Genomic DNA, 23118 nt, shown 5'->3' with positions numbered 1-23118 from the left:
GCGTGAAGGATATGTTGCAGCCCTAGTGTATCCTGTGTGATTTATATGCTACAGCCCCAGCATTTCCTGTGTGATGCAGATGCTCCATCCCAGCATCTCTTGTACAAGTATTACACCTATGCGCCTGTCCAGCATCTCCTGTGTGACTCATATGCTTCAGTCCCAGTGTATCCTGTGTGATGCATATGCTCCAGCCCAGTATATACTGTGTGATATGTATGCTACAGCTCCAGAGTCTCCTGTGTGATGTATATTCTGAAGTCTAAGCAACTCCCGTGTGATGTACATGCTCCAGCCCCGGTGTCTCCAGTGTGATGTGTATGCTTCAACCCCAGGGTCTACTATGTGATGTATAGACAGCAGTCTCAGTGTATCCTATGTGATGTATATAGAGCATTCTCAGTATATTCTATAAGGCATATAGAGCATTCTCTGTGTCTCCTATGTGATGTATACTGCAGTCTTGCTGTCTCCCATGTGATGTACACAGCATTCTGGCTGTCTCCTATGTGATGCATGCTGCAGATCTCCCATTGCTTGGGTTCTCTAAATGTAGTGTGAGAAATGATGAATTTCCCACAGTGAGGAGACACGTAGTGTAATATACATCTGTGCTTAGAACTTACTACTGTGAGCTTTTTTCATAATTCATCGCAAATAGTGTTGAGCATTCCGATACCGCAAGTATCGGGTATCGGCCGATATTTGCGGTATCGGAATTCCGATACCGAGATCCGATACTTTTGTGATATCGGGAATCGGTATCGGGATCGATATTAATGTGTAAAATAAAGAATAAAAATAAAAAATCAACCGCGACCAATCACAAGCCGCGACGTCATCTAAGGTCTTTCAAGCGCTCATTCTTAGGAACGGAAGCTGCCGGTTACATCGGTAAGGTCCAGGCTGCGTCGGAGAGGTGAGTATATCAATATTTTTCATTTTTATTCTTTATTTTACACATTAATATCGATCCCAGGGCCTGAAGGAGAGTTTCCTCTCCTTCAGACCCTGGGAACCATACAGGATACCTTCCGATACTTGGTGTCCCATTGACTTGTATTGGTATCGGGTATCGGTATCGGCGATATCCGATACTTTTCGGGTATCGGCCGATACTATCCGATACCGATACTTTCAAGTATCGGACGGTATCGCTCAACACTAATCGCAAAGAGTCAACTGTGTTCCAGATCAATGCAAATTTGGAAAAGTAGTTCTGAATAATATCATCAATACCACATAAGATTACAGCACAGCATTGATTTGCTGTGTTGATTGTAAAAATTACTGTCTGCAGGTTGTAGCTCCGGCATCTACATGATCTCCTTTGTTGCCTTCCCTAGCCATCACGGCTATCACAAACTACAACAATCTAATTAATTCCAAATCTCGAGTAAGATGCTTGATAGCCACAAATCCAGTATAATAAGACACATGAAAATGCACAGGAGAGGCTGCAGGCTGTGACCTGTGCAGCCACAAGCAAATTACAGGCAGTATTCAAATTTCTGAAGTGGCAGAATTTATGGGTTGTCAATAACCTCAATACAAGAACAACAAACTGATTTATAAGAAAGACAGTGGTATGATATCAAGATGACCATTTTCTATGAGAAGTGTCCTATTTGGTTTGTTTTTGTTGAGCCTCTTATGTAATGAAATTTTCTTTTTCCAAAATATGCAGAAATGGATCCATATTTGACTTTGAGATAAAATGATGGGCTTAGCGAAAGAGGGAGCTCAGCTTACTAAACTCTCTTTTCTGTAACCAGTGGGCACTAGAAACCTGTTTATTGCATTTCTATTTATGGTTATGCCTTTTTTCATTGCTTCTCTTTTTACTTTTCAGTGACAGGATTCGATCTCTGGGGATCTGTTTTTGCCACCGGTATTGTTTGCACATTTTACTGCACCTTGGTATGTTGTCAATTAAAAAAAAAAGAAAACATTGTGAAATAACTAATACAGTGCACATTTTTAAGATTAGAAAGCCTTCTCCTAAGGCCAGAGTCACACTAAAAGTATGAAGAATCGACCAGAATCTCTCTGCCGAGAGTCGCACAAGAGTAATGCAAGTGTCATGCAAGTACAATATGATTTTTCACACCTAGCATCCGATTTACATCCGAATGCAGTGCAATTGTTATCTGATTACAATGCGATTTTAACATGAGCTCTTACATAGAGCAATTCTCTAAGTCACTTACATTTATCGTTTTCAAAGGAAATATTCTGCAAAACACACATAGACAGATAGATAGATAGATAGATAGATAGATAGATAGATAGATAGATAGATAGATAGATAGACAGACAGACAGACAGGCAGGCAGACAGACAGACAGACAGACAGACAGACAGACAGACAGACAGATAGATAGATAGATAGATAGATAGATAGATAGATAGATATAAGTCACCCGCCAGGGCTGTGGGGTACCCGGTACCAGGTCCGGTGTTCACAGGGGGATGTCACGGTGGCGACCCTGTCCATGGTCCTGGGCGCCAATGTAAAAGGGAAATAGAATAAAGTTTATGTTCGTGACGCCACCTGTAGTATTCAGTCAGTGGGGCCCGACGCTGCTTTAAGGGGTCCTCTGGGGTGATGTTATGGCAGCTACATGGTATAACTTCCCACAGGTGAAGTATATCCCCAGGGCTCCCGGTGTGGAGATGGAAGATGGTGAATGGCGCAGTAAAGAATGAGGACACAGGTTTGCAGTTTCTTTACCTGGTTTACTGAAGACTTCAGGCAGCCACAGTCCAGTGCACCAGATCACAGGGCAGGCAGAGTCCGGCCGGCTTGGAAGTGAATCCAGAGTTCCCCTTTACCAGGTGGAGTTAAAAGCCTTCCTCATAGCGCTGTGGTGTTATAGTCCCTTGCTGCCTATGGGTTCAGATAAGGTCCTCACAGTTCTTCTCTGTCCCCCATATAGGATAGGACAACACCTGTATGACAGGTAACTTGAGTAGTGTTGAGCATTCCGATACCGCAAGTATCGGGTATCGGCCGATACTTGCGGTATCGGAATTCCGATACCGAGATCCGATACTTTTGTGGTATCGGGAATCAGTATCGGATCCATATTACTGTGTAAAATAAAGAATTAAAATAAAAAATATTGATACACTCACCTCTCCGGAGGCCCCTGGACATCACCGCTGGTAACCGGCAGCCTTCTTTGCTTAAAATGAGCGCGTTTAGGGCCTTCCATGACATCACGGCTTCTGATTGGTCGCGTGCCGCTCATGTGACCGCCACGCGACCAATCAAAAGCCGTGACGTCATTCTCAGGCCCTAAACTCCTCATTCTAGGAATTTAGGACCTGAGAATGACGTCGCGGCTTGTGATTGGTCGCGTGGCGGTCACATGAGCGGCACGCGACCAATCAGAAGCCGTGACGTCATGGAAGGCACTAAACGCGCTCATTTTAAGCAAAGAAGGCTGCCGGTTACCAGCGGTGATGTCCAGGGGCCTCCGGAGAGGTGAGTATATCAATATTTTTTATTTTAATTCTTTATTTTACACAGTAATATGGATCCCAGGGCCTGAAAGAGAGTTTCCTCTCCTTCAGACCCTGGGAACCATCAGGATACCTTCCGATACTTGGTGTCCCATTGACTTGTATTGGTATCGGGTATCGGTATCGGAGATATCCGATACTTTTCGGGTATCGGCCGATACTATCCAATACCGATACTTTCAAGTATCGGACGGTATCACTCAACACTAAACTTGAGCCTTTTTACAGGGACTCTATCACGCCCCGGGCTTTATGTGTAACTGTGTCTTCAGGTGTGTGTGGCGGACAGGTAACTTGCAGTTCAGCTGACCTGCCAGTCTCTGCTGTAAGTCGTAGAGTCCCTTACAACCACGGTATTCCAGCTACAGATGACCTGCACTTCAAGAGAGAGGCAGTTCGTTCGCAGCTGGTCTCCCCTGATATCACTCTCCTGTGCTTCGCTCTCCTGAACACTTTCCACAAGCTATCCTTTCCTTCTTAATTCTCTTTCTTTAGGAGCTGTTGCAACTCTGGCTACATGGCTCCTTCAGTCCTTCCGACATTCTATGTCTGACTGATCTCTCCTCTGTCCCCTGACAGAATCCCACTAACTTCCCTCCAAACCACAATATATATTCATATGCAGGGGAGTCACCTAGAAATAGGATCAAAAGCTCCCCCTTGTGGCCTGGAGTGTAAGCATGTTGTGTGTATGGTGATTACCTGATAAAAGATATCCTTCATCGCTTCCAAATGTAACATCACTCTCCCTGTAAGGAAAGCAATGTCACTGTGATGACCAGGACCCTGGGGCACGATAGATAGATAGATAGATAGATAGATAGATAGATAGATAGATAGATGGAATAAAAGCCGCCAATTCATGTGCCATGCACAGTAAAATCACAGAGTGACAGGTAAGAATAGAATAGACAGAATAGATATATGCACATAGGATATGTAGATATATAGATGTCAGTGAAACAACTGAAATTATGTCTTATATTATAGGTTCTTCAAAGTAGCCACCTTTTGCTTTGATGACTGCTTTGCACATTCTTGGCATTCTCTTGATGAGCTCCAAGAGGTAGTCACCAGGAATGGTCTTCCAACAATCTTGAAGGAGTTCCCAGAGATGCTTAGCACTTAGGTCCAGCTCATCCCAAGCCATCTCGATTGGGTTCAGGTCTGGTGACTGTGGAGGCCAGGTCATCTGGCGTAGCACCCCATCACTCTCCTTCTTGGTCAAATAGCCCTTACACAGCCTGGAGGTGTGTTTGGGGTCATTGTACTGTTGAAAAATAAATGATGGTCCAACTAAACGCAAACCGGATGGAATAGCATGCCTCTGAAAGATGCTGTGGTAGCCATGCAGGTTCAGTATGCCTTCAATTTTGAATAAATCCCCAACAGTGTCACCAGCAAAGCACCACCACACCATCACACCTCCTCCTCCATGCTTCACGGTGGGAACCAGGCATGTAGAGTCCGTCCGTTCACCTTTTCTGCGTCGCACAAAGACATGGAGGTTGGAACCAAAGATCTCAAATTTGGACTCATCAGACCAAAGCACAGATTTCCACTGGTCTAATGTCCATTCCTTGTGTTCTTTAGCCCAAACAAGTCTCTTCTGCTTGTTGCCTATCCTTAGCAGTGGTTTTTTAGCAGCTATTTTACCATGAATGCCTGCTCCACAAAGTCTCCTCTTCACAGTTGTTGTAGAGATGTGTCTGCTGCTAGAACTCTGGGTGGCATTGACCTGGTCTCTAGTCTGAGCTGCTGTTAACCTGCGATTTCTGAGCCTGGTGACTCGGATAAACTTATCCTCAGAAGCAGAGGTGACCCTTGGTCTTCCTTTCCTGGGACGGTCCTCATGTGAGCCAGTTTTTTTGTAGCGCTTGATGGCTTTTGCCACTGCACATTAGGACATTTTCAACGTTTTCTCAATTTTTCGGACTGACTGACCTTCATTTCTTAAAGTAATGATGGCCACTCGTTTTTCTTTACTTAGCTGCTTTTTTCTTGCCATAATACAAATTCTAACAGTCTATTCAGTAGGACTATCAGCTGTGTATCCACCAGACTTCTGCCCAACAAAACTGATGAATGATGAATGAAAACTTTAAATGAGAAGGTGTGTCAAAACTTTTTGTCTGTACTGTATATATATATATATATATATATATATATATATATATATATGTATATGTATATATATATATATATATATATATATGTACATATATATATATATATATATGTACATATATATATATATATATATATATATATATATATATATATATATATATATATATATATATATATATATATATGTAGATATATATTACATACATAGAAGAAAAGCCAGAAATTCAGCAGGTGCATAGTGTAAAATCACAGCAGGAGCTGACAGCATAGAATAGATGGATTACATATAGTAAATACACATAGCATAGGAAGATATATGTAGATGTCAGTGACATATACAATTATTACAGTGTGTGTGCAGCATACTATACATGTATTTAATTAATGAAAGGTAATACCTATAGAGCTTCCCAGGCTATTAATATCAGCGCACAACTGTATACTTAGCTCTTAGTGGCTATTAAAATAGGGGACTCTGGAGGGTTCTTCACCCTGACACTAGGGATTATAGTTTCTTTTCACAAGTACATAATACACATAGTAGAATAGATTATTTCTTTATCTCACATAGCTTACTAGATCTACCAGTGGAGGCTGAGATGGGATTGACTCTGTGGTCAGATCATGCCCCAATATATTTTTCAATTTTGTTACATCCACAGACAAGGTCGGGCTTCTCATGGCGTCTAAATGAGAATTTACTCCAAGACATGTTGTGTAAATCTTATGTTGAAAAAACGATCCCTAACTGTATAACAGATCACGACAGGGACCCAACATCTCCTCCTATGAAATGGGAAGCTTTAAAAAGCGTAATAAGGGGTGTACTTGTTTCACACGGTGCACGCTTAAAAAGAGAGAGTTGCCAAAATAATTAAACTGTCCGATCAAATCCATAAATTAGAAACACAACATAAACGTGACCTTAATGCGACTACATTTGCACACCTATCTATAGCAAGGCAAAAGTTGCTTACCATACTAGACCAAAAACCTCGATGCTTTAAAGAAAAGCTCCGCAAGCACTTTTACCAATATGGAAATAAAAGCGGCAAACTTAAGCATTAACCCCTTGTGGCCAAATACATTCATCCCCTTCATTAAGGCTAAGGGAGGAAGGTGAGTATACAACACCAGGGACATCCTTTTAGGCTTTAGTGATTATTATAAAGACTTATACAACATACCCGGACATCACAAAGATATGTCAATATCCTTACTTCATGACAAAATCAATACATACCTACAACAGAATAATATAAAGCCTAAAAGGATATTTCCCTGTGCAACAATTATCGTCCAATATCCCTGATGAACCTTGATGTTAAAATTTATGCAAAGATGATTGCAAGTAGATTAGGCCCCCTTCTCCCGAGCTCAATAAACCAAGACCAGGTGGGTTTTGTTCTGGGTGGGGAGGCGCGAGATAACACCATACGGACCATCTCATTGATTGACCGAGCGGGGCGGGGGGGGGATCCCATGTGTATCCTGTCGATTGATGCTGAGAAAGCTTTTGACAGGGTACACTGGGAATTTTTATTCCAGGCCCTGAAAGGGATCGGCTTAGGAGAGAATATGCTCCATAGAATTATGGCCTTATATGCCTCCCCTAGCGCTCAGATAAAGGTTAATGGCGCCTTTCTGATGTGTTTGCAATCAGGAATGGCACGAGGCAGGGGCGCCCACTTTCCCCTCTCTTGTACATCTTAACGATGGAATTTTTGGCTACGGCAATACGCAATAACCCCTCCTTTAGGGGAGTTGAGCTACGATCGGTGGAGCATAAGTTGGCACTTTTTGTCGACGACATTCTTTTATACGCTACATCCCCGTTAACCAGCTTACCTAATATTATCTTAGAGTTGCAGAAGTTTGGTCTCTTAAGCAATTTCAAAATGAATTCTCATAAATCTGAGATCCTCAAAATTTCACTACAATTATCTGAGGTGAATGAGCTACGCGCCTCCTTTCCCTTTAGGTGGCGTTTCGACTCGCTCACATACTTAGGTGTAAAAATAACAGCGAAAATCCCTGGACTGTATGGCGCAAACTTTAAACCTGCATTACATAAAGCGGAATTAGATTTAGAGAGATGGCACAGACTTCAGTTGTCCTGGTTTGGTAGAGTTAGTGTAATCAAGATGGATCTATTGCCACGCCTCCTATATTACTTTCAAACAATTCCATTATATTTACCTGCCTCTTTTTTCTCGCGTCTTAAGAAGGCAATCACTCGATTTGTTTGGTCGCATACTAGATCACGAGCATCATACTTTGTATTAAGTAGATCTAAGCAAATGAGGGGAATTGGACTACCGGATTTTATGGTTTATGCTCGTGCATCAATAGGAACCTGTATCTTGGATTTATATCACAGCAGGAATAGCAAGAAATGTGTTAATCTGGAAGGTGACCTCATTGGAGGCGACCCTCAAATAATATTATGGAACGCGAGGGGAGGAACGGAGGGGTGGCTTTGCCTGCCCTTTATGACTACAAATATGATCCTATTCATCCAGCAGAGCGGCGGGCGCCTACAAACCTCAACATCCCCTGGACCACTCACCCCAATATATGATAACCCTAACTCTCCTTCGGGACTTCACAGGGAGACCTACCTGAACAAATGTAGATCCTCAAGACCTAAAATATATGACTACTTAAGTCAAACTGGTGTCAAGTCTCTACATGAAATATACCAAGGGGAGGAGCCTCCTACATGTACTTGGTTTTTCTATGAACAATTGAAAGTTTCATACACACAACATCTAAACAAAACAACATTGTAAGAGCATTGACGCCTTTTGAGAAACTTTGTATTGCTGAGGAACCTCCGGTCCACACGGTCTCATTGCTATATAATCTTTTCCAAAGGGGTCAAACCCCAAGGCACAATTTTCCAATATTTTTTTCAAAATGGGAGAATGATTTGGGGATATCTTTATCTCAAGAGGAAAAGGACAATATCCTATTATTCACTTTTAGGACCTCATTGTCCTTTGTGTCACAGGAGAGTAGCTATAAGATCCTGTCGAGGTGGTATAGATGCCCTTCCTTGGTACATGCCATGTTCCTGGTGACTCCAGATATATGCTGGAGATGCGCAGAGGAAAAGGGAACATATGTCCATATCTGGTGGGACTGTCCGCCCATACAGAAATTATGGATGTCAATCTTTGATCTCTATAATAAACTACCTATTCATAAGGTTCGGCCCACAGCAGAATTAGTACTCCTGTCTTTATGTGACTTGTCAATATCTGGGTTGAAGAAGAATCTTCTCAGACATTTCCTCACGGCTGCTAGGAACCTGATTCCCCGGTATTGGAAATAAGAAAAAGTCCTCTCATGCTCTGAATTTGTTGTGGAACTTAACAATATTTATAGAATGGAGCAAGTGATAAATCAGACTACTGGGGATTAGTGTTGAGCGATACCTTCCGATATCGGAAAGTATCAGTATCGGATTGGATCGGCCGATATTCAAAAAATATCGGATATCGCTGATACCGATACCTGATACCAATGCAAGTCAATGGGACCAAAATATCGGAATTAAAATAAACCCTTTCTTTCCTTGTAGGTTCATTCTACATGAAGGAAAACAACTAAGAATAATGTAGGATGTATTGGGGGAGGTGGCGGAGACATTAAAGGCATAGAGGTTTAGCCCAATCAAACAGAATAGCAGGAATTTTATTTATTTATTTTTTTTAAGACGTTTGGAGTTACAAAGATATTGACAATGTTAAGTTTTTTTTTATTTTGTCAGATATTGATGTTTCACTACTTCCATGCCCTTCACCTTCTTTTTTACTTCTCCAACACTTTCTTCTTCATCATCCTCAGCAGCAGCATCTTTGACATCAACTTCTTCTTCACCTTATTCATCTTCTTCTTCATCTTCTACCTCTTATTTTTCTTTTTACATTCTTCATCTTCTTGTTATTAAACTGTTATTCTTCATATTCTACTTCTTCATCATATTCTTATTTGTGACAGGCATTCCTGTCGTTGTTATGTATAACAGTTTGAAGATTACACCTTCCGTTCTGCCTGTCACAAAAGAGTTACAACAGTATTTGTCCACGTTCAGTTAGGCCTGCAGCAGCAGGCTTTTTCCAGGGGCACCACGAGGAGGAACGGACTCACCCCCATACACGGCTTAGTCTTCTTCTGCTTATAATTTAGATAATATCTTTTGCTCTGATGTTTAGTCTTATGCTTAATGTTCTTCTGCTCTTTGTTCTGCAGCCTCTTGTTCTTCTCGGTCTTCCAGGTCGTCGTCTCCAGGGTCGTCGTCTCTGGGGTCGTCGTCGTCATCGGGGTGCTCTTCAGGGTCGTCGTCTCCAGGGTCGTTGTTTCAGGGGTTGTCGTCTCTGGTGTCGTCGTCATCTTAGGGGAGGTCTTCAGGGTCGTCGTCTTTAGGGTCTTGAACTTGGAAATGTAGCAGAAGGTACAAGAAGGCTGAGAAAATACCGAGAACCAGCTGACGGTACTGGAACCCGGATGGGTAGCCGAAGGTCCAAGAGCCAATGGAACTACCGAGGACCAGCTGACGTTACTGGAACCCGGTTACTAAGCAGGAGGTACCCATGCCAGAAAGCACTAACAAGGACCACCTGACGTTGGTGGAACTCGGATACCCAGAAGGAGGCACCTAAGCCAAAGGCTCTGCCCGGAACCAGCTGACGGTACTGGAACCAGGATGGGGAGCAGAAGGTACAAGAGCAAAAGACACTGCCGAGAACCAGCTGACGGTACTGGAACCCGGATGAGTAGCCAAAGGTCCAAGAGCCAATGGAACTACCAAGGACCAGCTGACGTTACTGGAACCCGGTTACTAAGCAGGAGGTACCCGTGCCTGAAAGCACTACCAAGGACCACCTGACATTGGTGGAACTTGGATACCCAGAAGGAGGCACCTAAGCAAAAGGCTCTACCCGGAACCAGCTGACGGTACTGGAACTAGGATGGGGAACTATTCAAGATTGTCTTCCTAGAGCCCCAACTAGCGTTGTTGGAGCAAAGGGTCAGCAGGGGGAGCAGAGTGTAGGCTGAAGCCTGCACTGGAGGCAGCTTATTGTCTGTTGTGTCTGCGTGGCATTTGCAGGACACGTTGCCGGCTACACAGCAGGGGTACAGCTGGCGTTGCTGAACCCCACTGACACATTAGCGGGTGTTTTTCTCTGTGCAGCTAGCACTTCCGAGCACCAACTGGCGGTGTTAGAGCCCAGGGAATCAAGGAGGAGCAGAGGAGCAGAGTGAAGGCCGAAGCCTGCACTGGAGGCAGATTTGTGTCTGCGTGGCGTTTGCAGGACACGTTGTTGCCAGCTACACAGCAGGGGAACAGCTAGTGTTACTGAACCCCACTGACACATTGGCGGGTGTTTTTCTCTGTGCAGCTAGCACTTCTGAGCACCAACTGGCGGTGTTAGAGCCCAGGGAATCAAGGAGGAGCAGAGGAGCAGAGTGAAGGCCGAAGCCTGCACTGGAGGCAGCTTTGTGTCTGCGTGGCGTTTGCAGGACACGTTGTTGCCAGCTACACAGCAGGGGAACAGCTGCCGTTACTGAACCCCACTGACACATTGGTGAGTGTTTTTCTCTGTGCAGCCAGCACTATCGGACACCAACTGGCGGTGTTAGAGCCCAGGGACAGCAGGGGAAGCAGAGTGTAGGCCGAAACCTAATTGGAGCAAATTGAAAGGGAAACTTTAAACCCCCCTCAGGTGTTACAAACTACAATAGCCACCTTGTGCAGCAGTAATGCTGCACTAGTAATAGATTGCTATTTTAAGTTTGTTCCTTGCACACGCTGAATGAAACACGTGTACAATTTAGCTCCTTATAACTGTCTTGGAGGCGGGACTTTCCTTCTTAATGAGATGCAGCACAGCTGTTAAAAATTACCACCTTGGTGCTGGGCGCAGCCTCCTGAGCGTCGCTTTTTTCTGTCCCGGAGTCTACTCTGTTGTGTTATCCCTTGGCCATGCGCTGTTATCGCTGCCCGTCTTCTGACAACATTTGATGTCAGCCGGTGCAGTCACGCTGCCCATGAATCCCAGCCCCGCAGTGTCTTTTCATTTATTCACACTGCGGGCCTGGGATTCATGGCCTTGCACAGTAGATATCTTCGCCTCTCACTCATGTCCTTACACCTGCTTCAGACTGTGCGGCGTCAGCTGATCCCTTATCGCATGCCACGTCCGTGAAGCCGCACAGTCTGAAGAAGGTGGAAGGAGATGAGTGAGAGGCGAAGATATGCACTGCTCATGCCCATCAATCACACCCTCGCTGTCAAAATAAGTAAGACACTGAGGGGCGTTGTGTCGGGCAGGGCAGCCGCACAGGCGCAGCCAGCCAACCAATGATGTCAGAAGATGGGCAGCACTACCTGCGCATGGCCAAGGTTGAACATAGCAGCGCAAGGTCCGTGGCAGATTCAAACAACGCTGATGAGGCGGCGCATGGCGCCAAGGGGGTTGCTGCGTGTCATTACAAAGGAAAGTCACACCTCAGGGACGGTTTAATGGTATCAGGGGACACATTTTATACGTGTTGAGTTTGACATGTGCAAGGAGAATAACTTAATGAGCCACCTTGTTCAAATGCAGCATTACTGCTGTAAAAGGTGGCTGTTATACATACCAATGCCTGGGGGGGGCAGGTTCCCTTTAATTTCAGTTGTGGTGTCTGTGTGGCGTTTGCAGGACACGTTGTTGCCGGCTACACAGCAGGGGAACAGCTGGCGCTACTGAACCCCACTGACACAGTGGCTAGTGTTTTTCTCTGTGCAGCCAGCACTTCCGAGCACCAACTGGCGGTGTTAGAGCCCAGGGTCAGCAGGAGGAGCAGAGTGTAGGCCGAAGCCTGCACTGGAGGCAGTTTTAGGTCTGTTGTGTCTGCGTGGCATTTGCAGGACACGTTGTTGCCGGCTACACAGCAGGGGAACAGCTGGCGGTACTGAACCCCACTGACACATTGGCGGGTGTTTTTCTCTGTGCAGCCAGCACTTCCGAGCACCAACTGGCGGTGTTAGAGCCCAGGGTCAGCAGGAGGAGCCGAGTGTAGGCTGAGGCCTACTTGTAGCAAGTTGAAAGGGAACCTTTAACCCCCCCAGGCGCTTGTAGCTGAAAGAGCCAACTTGTGCATCACAAATGCTGCAAAAGGAAAAGGTGGCTCTTGTAATTATGCTCCTTGCAAACGCAGAACTAAACACTTATAAAATTTGTCCCCTGATACCATGAAATCGTCCCGGAGGTGGGACTTTCCTTCGTGGTGGGATGCAGCACTGGGGTTATTCCTACCCCCTTGGCGGCGTGCGCCGCATCCTCAGCGTTGTTGGAATCTGTCACCAAGCCTGCGCTGTTATGTTCAACCTTGGTCATGCGCAGTTAGCGCTGCCCGTCTTCTGACATCATTTGGTGTCAGGTGGACTGGGCCTGTGTTCACGGGTCCATGTGGAGGTGGACAGTGACGGCTCCTGCAGCGATGATTCTGACGAACTTGTGTATGAGGAGGAGTCAATGCGTACAGACTGGATTCCTGCAATCCTTGGAGTTGGCAGAACACGTCCTGCGCCACTCGCACGATCTGTACCCAGCTCAACAACCGCTCAACAATGGACAGTGAGGGAAAGGTATCGCCCCTGTCCATGGTGACTGGTCCATGCATCGGTGGTGAGGTGGACCTTGCTACTGGTGGCGTTCAGTAGCACGTGTTTTATGTGTCCCTCCACATGCTTGTGCAGGGCAGGGACGGCTTGCCTGCTGAAATAAAAGCGGCTGGGCACATTGTATTGTGGGGCTGCCAATGCCATCAAGTTACGGAAGCTGTCAGTCTCCACCAGCCTGAATGAGAGCATTTCAAGGGTCAGTAGTTTTGCAATGCCAGCATTCAGAGCCTGTGCTCGGGGGTGGTTTGCCGAGAATGGCTGCTTTTTCTCCCATGCCTGTGTGTCATGTTCCCAATGGCAGGGAATTTAGCAACATAACACGAGCAAAAACAGGACAAGCTCTAGGGTGATGGAACCTGAGCTGACCGCGATCCTGAACCTCAACACTCAACTAACAGCAGCCGGGGAACGTTCCTGGGGGGACTCTAGATGTCTCGCGCCAGCCGGAGATCTAGCTACCCCTATCAGAAGAATCACAGACCTATCTTGCCTCCAGAGAAATATTCCCACAGAAATAGCAGCCCCCCACATATAATGATGGTGAAATGAGAGGAAGGCACAAACGTAGTTATGAAAACAGATTCAGCAAAATGAGGCCCGCTTAAGCTAGATAGCAGAGGATACAAAAGGTGAACTGCGTGGTCAGCTTGAAACCCTTCAAAATACCATCCTGAAATTACTTGAACTCATGTGCCAACTCATGGTACATGAGTGGTAATTTCAGCCCACTAGAGCAACCAGCAGCAGAGAATTACATATCTGCAAGCTGGACTAAAAACATGAAAGCAAACATGAAACAGGGAAATCCAGACTTAGCTTGTCTTGAAGGCCTAGGAGCAGGTAGCAAAGGTAACAGAGACACACTGATACATTGATAGCCGGCAAGGGAATGACAGGAAAGCCAGGTTAAATAGGAAACACCCAGCCTCTGATGGACAGGTGGAAACCAGAGACCGCAACCCACCAAAGTCACCCAGTACCAGTTGTAACCACCAGAGGGAGCCCAAAAACAGAATCCACAACAGTACCCCCCCCTTGAGGAGGGGTCACCGAACCCTCACGAGAACCCCCAGGGCGATCAGGATGAGCTCTATGGAAGGCGTGGACCAAATCAGTCGCATGAACATCAGAGGCGACCACCCAGGAATTATCCTCCTGACCATAACCCTTCCACTTAACCAAATACTGGAGTTTACGTCTGGAAACACGAGAATCCAAGATCTTCTCAACAACATACTCCAATTCTCCCTCCACCAGCACCGGAGCAGGAGGCTCAACCGAAGGAACAACGGGCACCTCCTACCTCTGCAATAACGACCGATGGAACACATTATGAATAGCAAACGATGCTGGGAGATCCAAACGAAAAGATACAGGGTTAAGAATCTCCAAGATCTTATAAGGACCGATGAACCGAGGCTTGAACTTAGGAGAAGAGACCTTCATAGGGACAAAACGAGAAGACAACCACACCAAGTCCCCAACAAGAAGTCGGGGACCCACGCGGCGACGGCGATTAGCAAACTGCTGAGCCTTCTCCTGAGACAACTTCAAATTGTCCACCACCTGATTCCAAATCTGATGTAGCCTGTCCACCACCACGTCCACTCCAGGACAATCCGAAGGCTCCACCTGACCAGAGGAAAAACGAGGATGAAACCCCGAATTACAAAAGAAAGGAGAAACCAAAGTAGCAGAACTAGCCCGATTATTAAGTGCAAATTCGCCCAGTGGCAAAAAGGCAACCCAGTCATCTTGATCAGCAGAAACAAAACACCTTAAATAAGTTTCCAAGGTCTGATTAGTTTGCTCCGTCTGGCCATTCGTCTGAGGATGGAATGCAGATGAGAAAGACAAATCAATGCCCATCTTAGCACAAAACGTCCGCCAAAATCTAGACACAAACTGGGATCCCCTGAAAGAACCGATATTCTCCGGAATCCCATGCAAACGAACCACGTTCTGAAAAAATAAAGGGACCAACTCAGAGGAGGAAGGCAACTTAGGCAAGGGTACCAAATGAACCATCTTAGAAAAGCGGTCACACACAACCCAGATAACGGACATTTTCTGTGAGACAGGGAGATCTGAAATAAAATCCATGGAAATGTGCGTCCAAGGCCTCTTCGGGATAGGCAAGGATAACAACAACCCACTGGCCCAAGAACAGCAAGGCTTAGCCCGAGCACACACTTCACAAGACTGCACAAAGGTGCGCACATCCCTTGACAAGGAAGGCCACCAAAAAGACCTGGCCACCAAGTCTCTAGTACCAAATATTCCAGGATGACCAGCCAACACAGAAGAATGGACCTCGGAGATGACTCTACTGGTCCAATCATCCGGAACAAACAGTCTTTCTGGTGGACAACGATCAGGTTTATCCGCCTGAAACTCCTGCAATGCACGTCGCAAGTCTGGGGAGACGGCGGACAATATTACCCCATCCCTAAGGATACCAGTAGGCCCAGAGTCTCCAGGAGAGTCAGGCACAAAACTCCTGGAAAGAGCATCTGCCTTCACATTCTTTGAACCTGGCAGATATAAAACCACAAAATTGAAACGAGAAAAAAACAACGACCAACGAGCCTGTCTAGGATTCAGACGCCTGGCAGACTCAAGGTAAATCAGATTTTTGTGATCAGTCAAGACCACCACACGATGTCTAGCACCCTCAAGCCAATGATGCCACTCCTCAAATGCCCACTTCATGGCCAAAAGCTCCCGATTACCCACATCATAATTGCGCTCGGCGGGCGAGAATTTTCTAGAAAAGAACGCACATGGCTTCATCACCGAGCCATCGGAACTTCTCTGTGACAAAACCGCCCCCGCTCCAATCTCGGAAGCATCAACCTCAACCTGAAAAGGAAGTGAAACATCTGGTTGACATAACACAGGAGCAGAAGAAAACCGGCGCTTAAGTTCCTGAAAGGCCTCCACAGCCGTAGGAGACCAATTAGCAACATCAGCACCCTTTTTAGTCAAATCAGTCAAAGGTTTAACAACACTGGAAAAATTAGCAATGAACCGACGATAAAAATTAGCAAAACCCAAGAACTTCTGAAGACTCTTAACAGATGTAGGTTGTGTCCAGTCACAAATCGCCTGAACCTTGACGGGATCCATCTCAATAGTAGAAGGAGAAAAAATGTACCCCAAAAAAGAAATCTTCTGGACTCCGAAGAGACATTTTGAGCCCTTCACAAACAGAGAATTGGCCCGCAGGACTTGAAACACCTTCCTGACCTGTAGAACATGAGACTCCCAGTCATCAGAAAACACCAAAATATCATCCAAATACACAATCATAAACTTATCCAGATATTCACGGAAAATATTGTGCATAAAGGACTGAAAGACTGAAGGAGCATTAGAAAGTCCAAAAGGCATTACCAAATACTCAAAATGGCCCTCAGGTGTATTAAATGCAGTTTTCCACTCATCACCCTGCTTTATCCGCACAAGATTATACGCACCGCGAAGATCTATCTTAGTGAACCACCTAGCCCCCTTAATGCGAGCAAACAAATCAGTCAATAATGGCAATGGATACTGATATTTGACTGTAATCTTATTCAGAAGGCGATAATCTATACAAGGCCTCAGGGAACCATCTTTTTTTGTCACGAAAAAAAAACCTGCTCCCAGAGGGGACGAAGATGGACGAATATGTCCCTTTTCCAAGGACTCCTTAATATAATTCCGCATAGCAGTATGCTCTGGCACTGACAAATTAAATAAACGACCCTTAGGGAACTTACTGCCAGGAATCAACTCTATAGCACAGTCACAATCCCTATGAGGAGGGAGCGAATTGAGCTTAGGCTCCTCAAAAACATCCCGATAGTCAGACAAAAACACAGGGACCTCAGAAGGAGTAGATGAAGCGATTGAAATCAGAGGTGCATCATCATGAACCCCCTGACATCCCCAGCTTAACACAGACATTGTTTTCCAATCCAGGACTGGATTATGAGTTTGTAACCATGGCAGCCCAAGCACTAGTACATCATGTAAATTATACAGTACAAGGAAGCGAATCACCTCTTGATGAACGGGAGTCATGCGCATGGTCACCTGTGTCCAGTACTGCGGTTTATTCATAGCCAATGGTGTAGAGTCAATTCCCTTTAAAGGAATAGGAACTTCCAGAGGCTCCAGACTAAAACCGCAGCGTTTGGCAAATGACCAATCCATAAGACTCAGGGCAGCGCCCGAATCCACATAGGCATTGATGGAAATGGATGACAGTGAACAAATCAGAGTTACAGACAAAATGAACTTAGACTGCAGAGTACTAATGGCAAAAGATTTATCAACCTTTTTTGTGCGTTTAGAGCATGCTGATATAACATGAGCTGAATCACCACAATAAAAACACAATCCATTTTTCCGCCTATAATTTTGCCGTTCACTTCTGGAATGAATTCTATCACATTGCATAGTCTCAGGTGCCTGTTCAGAAGACACCGCCAACTGGTGCACAGGTTTGCGCTCCCGTAAACGCCGATCAATCTGAATGGCCATAGCCATAGACTCATTCAGACCTGTAGGCGCAGGGAACCCCACCATAATATCCTTAATGGCCTCAGAAAGACCATCTCTGAAGTTTGCAGCCAGGGCGCACTCATTCCACTGAGTAAGCACCGACCATTTCCGAAATTTTTGACAATATACTTCCGCTTCATCATGCCCCTGAGAGAGGGCTAATAAAGCCTTTTCAGCCTGAATCTCCAGGTTAGGTTCCTCATAGAGCAATCCCAGTGCCAGAAAAAACGCATCCACACTGAGCAATGCAGGATCCCCTGGTGCCAATGCAAATGCCCAATTCTGAGGGTCGCCCCGCAGGAAAGATATTACAATCTTGACCTGCTGAGCAGGGTCTCCAGAGGAGCGAGATTTCAAAGAAAGAAACAATTTGCAATTGTTCCTGAAATTCAGGAAGGTAGATCTATCTCCAGAAAAAAACTCTGGAATAGGAATTCTAGGTTCAGACATAGGAGTGTGAACAACAAAATCCTGTATGTTTTGAACTTTTGCAGTGAGATCATTCAGGATGGAAGCCAAACTCTGGACATCCATGTTAAACAGCTAAGGTCAGAGCCATTCAAGGGTTAAGAGGAGGTAAGAAGCAGCTAGACAGCAATTAAGGGCTAGGCAGCAAAACTCTGAGGGGAAAAAAAAAAATTTCCCTTCAACACTTCTTTTTCTCCTGCTTCAGCCCAAACAATTAACACTTTGTGGGTCGGCTATACTGTCATGTTCCCAATGGCAGGGAATTTAGCAACATAACACGAGCAAAAACAGGACAAGCTCTAGGGTGATGGAACCTGAGCTGACCGCGATCCTGAACCTCAGCACTCAACTAACAGCAGCCGGGGAACGTTCCTGGGGGGACTCTAGACGTCTCGCGCCAGCCGGAGATCTAGCTACCCCTATCAGAAGAATCACAGACCTATCTTGCCTCCAGAGAAATATTCCCACAGAAATAGCAGCCCCCCACATATAATGACGGTGAAATGAGAGGAAGGCACAAACGTAGTTATGAAAACAGATTCAGCAAAATGAGGCCCGCTTAAGCTAGATAGCAGAGGATACAAAAGGTGAACTGCGCGGTCAGCTTAAAACCCTTCAAAATACCATCCTGAAATTACTTGAACTCATGTGCCAACTCATGGTACATGAGTGGTAATTTCAGCCCACTAGAGCAACCAGCAGCAGAGAATTACATATCTGCAAGCTGGACTAAAAACATGAAAGCAAACATGAAACAGGGAAATCCAGACTTAGCTTGTCTTGAAGGCCTAGGAGCAGGTAGCAAAGGTAACAGAGACACACTGATACATTGATAGCCGGCAAGGGAATGACAGGAAAGCCAGGTTAAATAGGAAACACCCAGCCTCTGATGGACAGGTGGAAACCAGAGACCGCAACCCACCAAAGTCACCCAGTACCAGTTGTAACCACCAGAGGGAGCCCAAAAACAGAATCCACAACACCTGTGCTACCGATGGCTGTAGACTGGGCTGGGACTGTGAGGATGACTGGGAACGTGGTGCTGTGGGTGAAATTACAGTGGGTCTCTGGACAACAGTGCCAGAGGTTCTTCCATGGCGTTCCTGTGAGGAAGCCGAACCAGCTGTGTGTGAGCTGGAGGAAGAGGCAACAACACGAGCTGAAGAGGTGGTAGGTGCCGCTGTTGGTTGGCCTAGGTCTTCAGTGTGTCTTTGTAACTCCGCCGCGTGCCTGCTCCGCACATGTTTCCACATATTTGTGGTATTGAGGTTGCTGACATTTCTCCCTCGTTTGACTTTATGATGACACACCTTGCATTTGACAAAGCAAATGTCATCTGCAACTGTGTCAAAAAAGGACCAGGCACTGCAAGTCTTGGGAGCGCCCGTTTTGGCTTTTGGAAGAGACATGCTCCTAACGGGTGCCGAACTGGAGGCTACAGGCTCCGCAGTCTTCCCCCTCCCTCTCCCTCTTTGGGCCGTTCGGGGAATCTTTTCCTCAGAGCTGCTCCCACCACCTTCCTGTACCTCACGCCATGATGGGTCCAGGACCTCATCATCTACACTCCCCTCTTCCACCAACTGCTTCTCCTGGGTAGTCTCGGCAGCACAGTACACACCAGAAAGTGGCACCTGAGTCTCATCATCAGCTGCGTACTGAGGTGTGGCACTGGCCCACCCATCTCTTCAGAGTCAGAGAGACAAAGCTGTTGGGCATCACTGCATACTGCCTCTTCTTCCATTTCTCCAATGCTGCTTGGCTGGCCCCCTGTTTCCAAGCCAAGAGATTCAGAGAACAGAAGTAGAGACGGCTCCTGTCCTGGGCTCTCTGATTTGGCAGGTGGTGAAGAGACGGGTGGGTGCTCTCCAGTGCTCTGTGCCTGAGAGGATGTGGCACTAATTGAAGTCGATGCGTTAGCTGCCATCCATCCGACAACGGCTTCAATTTGGTCTTCACGCAGCAGCGGTGTACAGCGCTCTCCTACAAAGCTGCACATGAAGGACTGTTCCCTGCTGAAACTGGGTGATGATGAGTCACCGGTGCCCGCAGCAGTCACAGAATCCCTACGTCCTCTCCCTGCTCTGCGCCCACACCCACGTGCCTTACTCCCTGCCTTCTTCATCTTGGTTGACTGATAAAGATAAGCAGAAAAGTACTACTAAGGGCTTAGTGGGCTTATTCCTGAACAGCTCCTAACAGGTATAAGAAACACTGATTTTCTAGAGTGTGGACTAGACTTTAATATGAGCTAATGTGGCCTACACAACTGTAAAGTGGTGTGTTTGGTGAACTTTTTTAAGTTTTTTTTTTTTAGTTGCAGAACTGACTACTGAGTGAGCTACAGTCAGACAAAGACCGTGCAGACAACCATAAACGGCGCTGCAAGGCCCAAAAAGCTCCTCTCTGTTATCCTATGTAGTGTTTTTCCAAAATTTTGCTGGATACGGATGAAAGCCACTAATAGGAAATATTTGAAAAAATGTGCAGCAGGCTGCACTATTTGGCAAAAAAGGACAATGAATTTAACTATATGAGGCTGTGACGCACCCTGAGCTGACTCCAACCGGCTGTGGCTGCAGACAGACTACAGAGCGATGTGCACTCACACAGCGACCGTGCAGACAGCCGTAAACGGCTCTGCAAGGCCCAAAAAAGCTCCTCTCTGTTATCCTATGTAGTGTTTTTCCAAAATTTTGCTGGATACGGATGAAAGCCACTAATAGGAAATATTTGAAAAAATGTGCAGCAGGCTGCACTATTTGGCAAAAAAGGACAATGGATTTAACTGTATGAGGCTGTGACGCACCCTTAAGTGACTACAACCGACTGTGGCTGCAGACAGACTACAGAGCAATGTGCACTCACACAGCGACCGTGCAGGCAGCCGTAAACGGCGCTGCAAGGCCCAAAAAACCTCCTCTATGTTATCCTATGTAGTGTTTTTCCACAATGTAGCTGGATACGGGTGGAAAGCCACTAATAGGAAATATTTGAAAAAACAGTGCAGCAGGCTGCACTAATTGCAAAAAAGGACAATGGATATAACAGTATGAGGCAGTGAAGCACCCTGAGCTGAATACAACCGGCTGTGGCTGCACACAGACTACAAAGTGAGCTGCACTCACACACACAGAGACCTTGCAGACAGCTGTGAACAGCACTGCAAGGCAAAAGCAAGGTTCTCACACATCGGTTGCTAAATTAGCCTGGGTAAAGCACAATGAAGCAAATCGCTATCTCTAAACTGGCCCTCAGTCAGAACACAGCGTCCTGTCCCTAACTGAATTCACAGCAGAGTGAGCCCGAAATGGCGGCAGCGATTTTTATAGTGCATCATGACATCATTTCAGCAGCCAATCACAGCCTTGCCAGTCGTTACATGCCCACCATGCAGAACAGGATGTGCCCACACTTGTAATCATTCCTCATTGGCTGAAATAGGCAGTTTGAATTCTGGGAACTTCCGATTCCGGTATCCGATATGCGGAAAATATCGGAACTCGGTATCGGAATTCCGATACCGCAAATATCGGCCTATACCCGATACTTGTGGTATTGGAATGCTCAACACTACTGGGGATCCTAACAAATTCTACAATACTTGGGCTCCATGGATTGTATTCAGAGAAACTCCGGATTTAGATGTATGGCTATCTAGACCCTGATCTATATTTGGATTAGTTTCAGTTGTTCTTATATCCTGAACACTACTTATCTATTTAACCTGCTTCCATGATCTGAAATCAAACTCAGCAAGTTGCCATCTTACCAACTGTTGGATAGGGGTTTGGGTTTACCCGAGGGAGGGAATCCAGCTCCCTTGTACCCAATTACCTACAATTTATCTTCTTGTCTTTATCTTTATTCTTTTCTTCTTCTCTTCCTTCCCTCTTTCACTATCTTTCCTTTTCTCAAACTTTCCTCATCTTACATGTAATATTTACTATCACAATATGTAACTTAGCATTTGGAGTTACGAATAGTTTTTTCCAATGATTGCCTATTACAACAGTAATAATTAACATTATTAAACTGGAAAAGAGACAATATTGGCTTTGGCCAATAAAACTTTAAAATTGTTGGGACACTAACTTTATGACGGAAAAGTTGATTGTATTCCATTTATTTGATTGATTGTGTTCCCACCTTATTTCATTGCTGTATTGTTTATTTGCTTCAATACACGAGTTAAACAAAAAAAAAATGACTTAGAGTCCCTTTATAATTAATAACCAGCAAAAGGTATGCAGACAGCTGTGGGCTGATATTAATAGCCTTGGAAGGGGCCATGGATACTGCCCTGCCAGGCTATAAACATCAGCTTTCAGCTACCCCATAGAAGGCACATCTAGAAGATGTTCCAATTGTGGCAGTTAGACTGGGTATCAACCTTAGCAAGCCAGGTACTGAAGCAGTGTCCTTGACAACACTCACTCCACTTTATCACTTCCTGAGACAGTCAATCTACTATAGGATCGTGCAGCATTAGCCAAGGAAGTCCAAGAGCCACAGATGAGGGCAGACCCTCTAGCACATAACAGTCAATTATTTAAGAGTGTATGGCCCCTACCTGAAAATGTAAACCTTGGATGACTTGAGTAAAATACCCCTGTCTCAAAGGGGCGGAATCGATGGCGATTATGGGTATAGGTCTGGACAGCGTATGTGGATTGAGGCCTCGGACCTGGACGAACCTAGCACCGATCAAGTTAAACCCCACAGTCCAGAAATGCAGACACGTCTGCCTTAATTTTACCCAGGTG

At 45.6% G+C, this 23118-nt stretch overlaps 1 protein-coding gene across 2 annotated transcripts in view; it reads left to right on the top strand.

The window, feature by feature from the left end:
• The window catches only part of SLC5A12 (solute carrier family 5 member 12), a 169367-nt gene that overhangs the window by 89749 nt on the left and 56500 nt on the right, over window positions 1-23118 (top strand). For both annotated transcript variants that reach the window (XM_077288034.1, XM_077288033.1), the window contains exon 4: window positions 1853-1920. In XM_077288034.1, coding sequence (XP_077144149.1) covers window positions 1853-1920 — 68 coding nt within the window. The remainder of the gene's footprint in view (window positions 1-1852; window positions 1921-23118) is intronic.

This window comes from Ranitomeya variabilis, chromosome 2, assembly GCF_051348905.1.
Source record: "Ranitomeya variabilis isolate aRanVar5 chromosome 2, aRanVar5.hap1, whole genome shotgun sequence".
Taxonomy (NCBI): Eukaryota; Metazoa; Chordata; class Amphibia; order Anura; family Dendrobatidae; genus Ranitomeya; species Ranitomeya variabilis.
The sequence above is the reverse complement of the archived record's forward strand: the minus strand, read 5'-3'. Positions and strand labels throughout refer to the sequence as shown.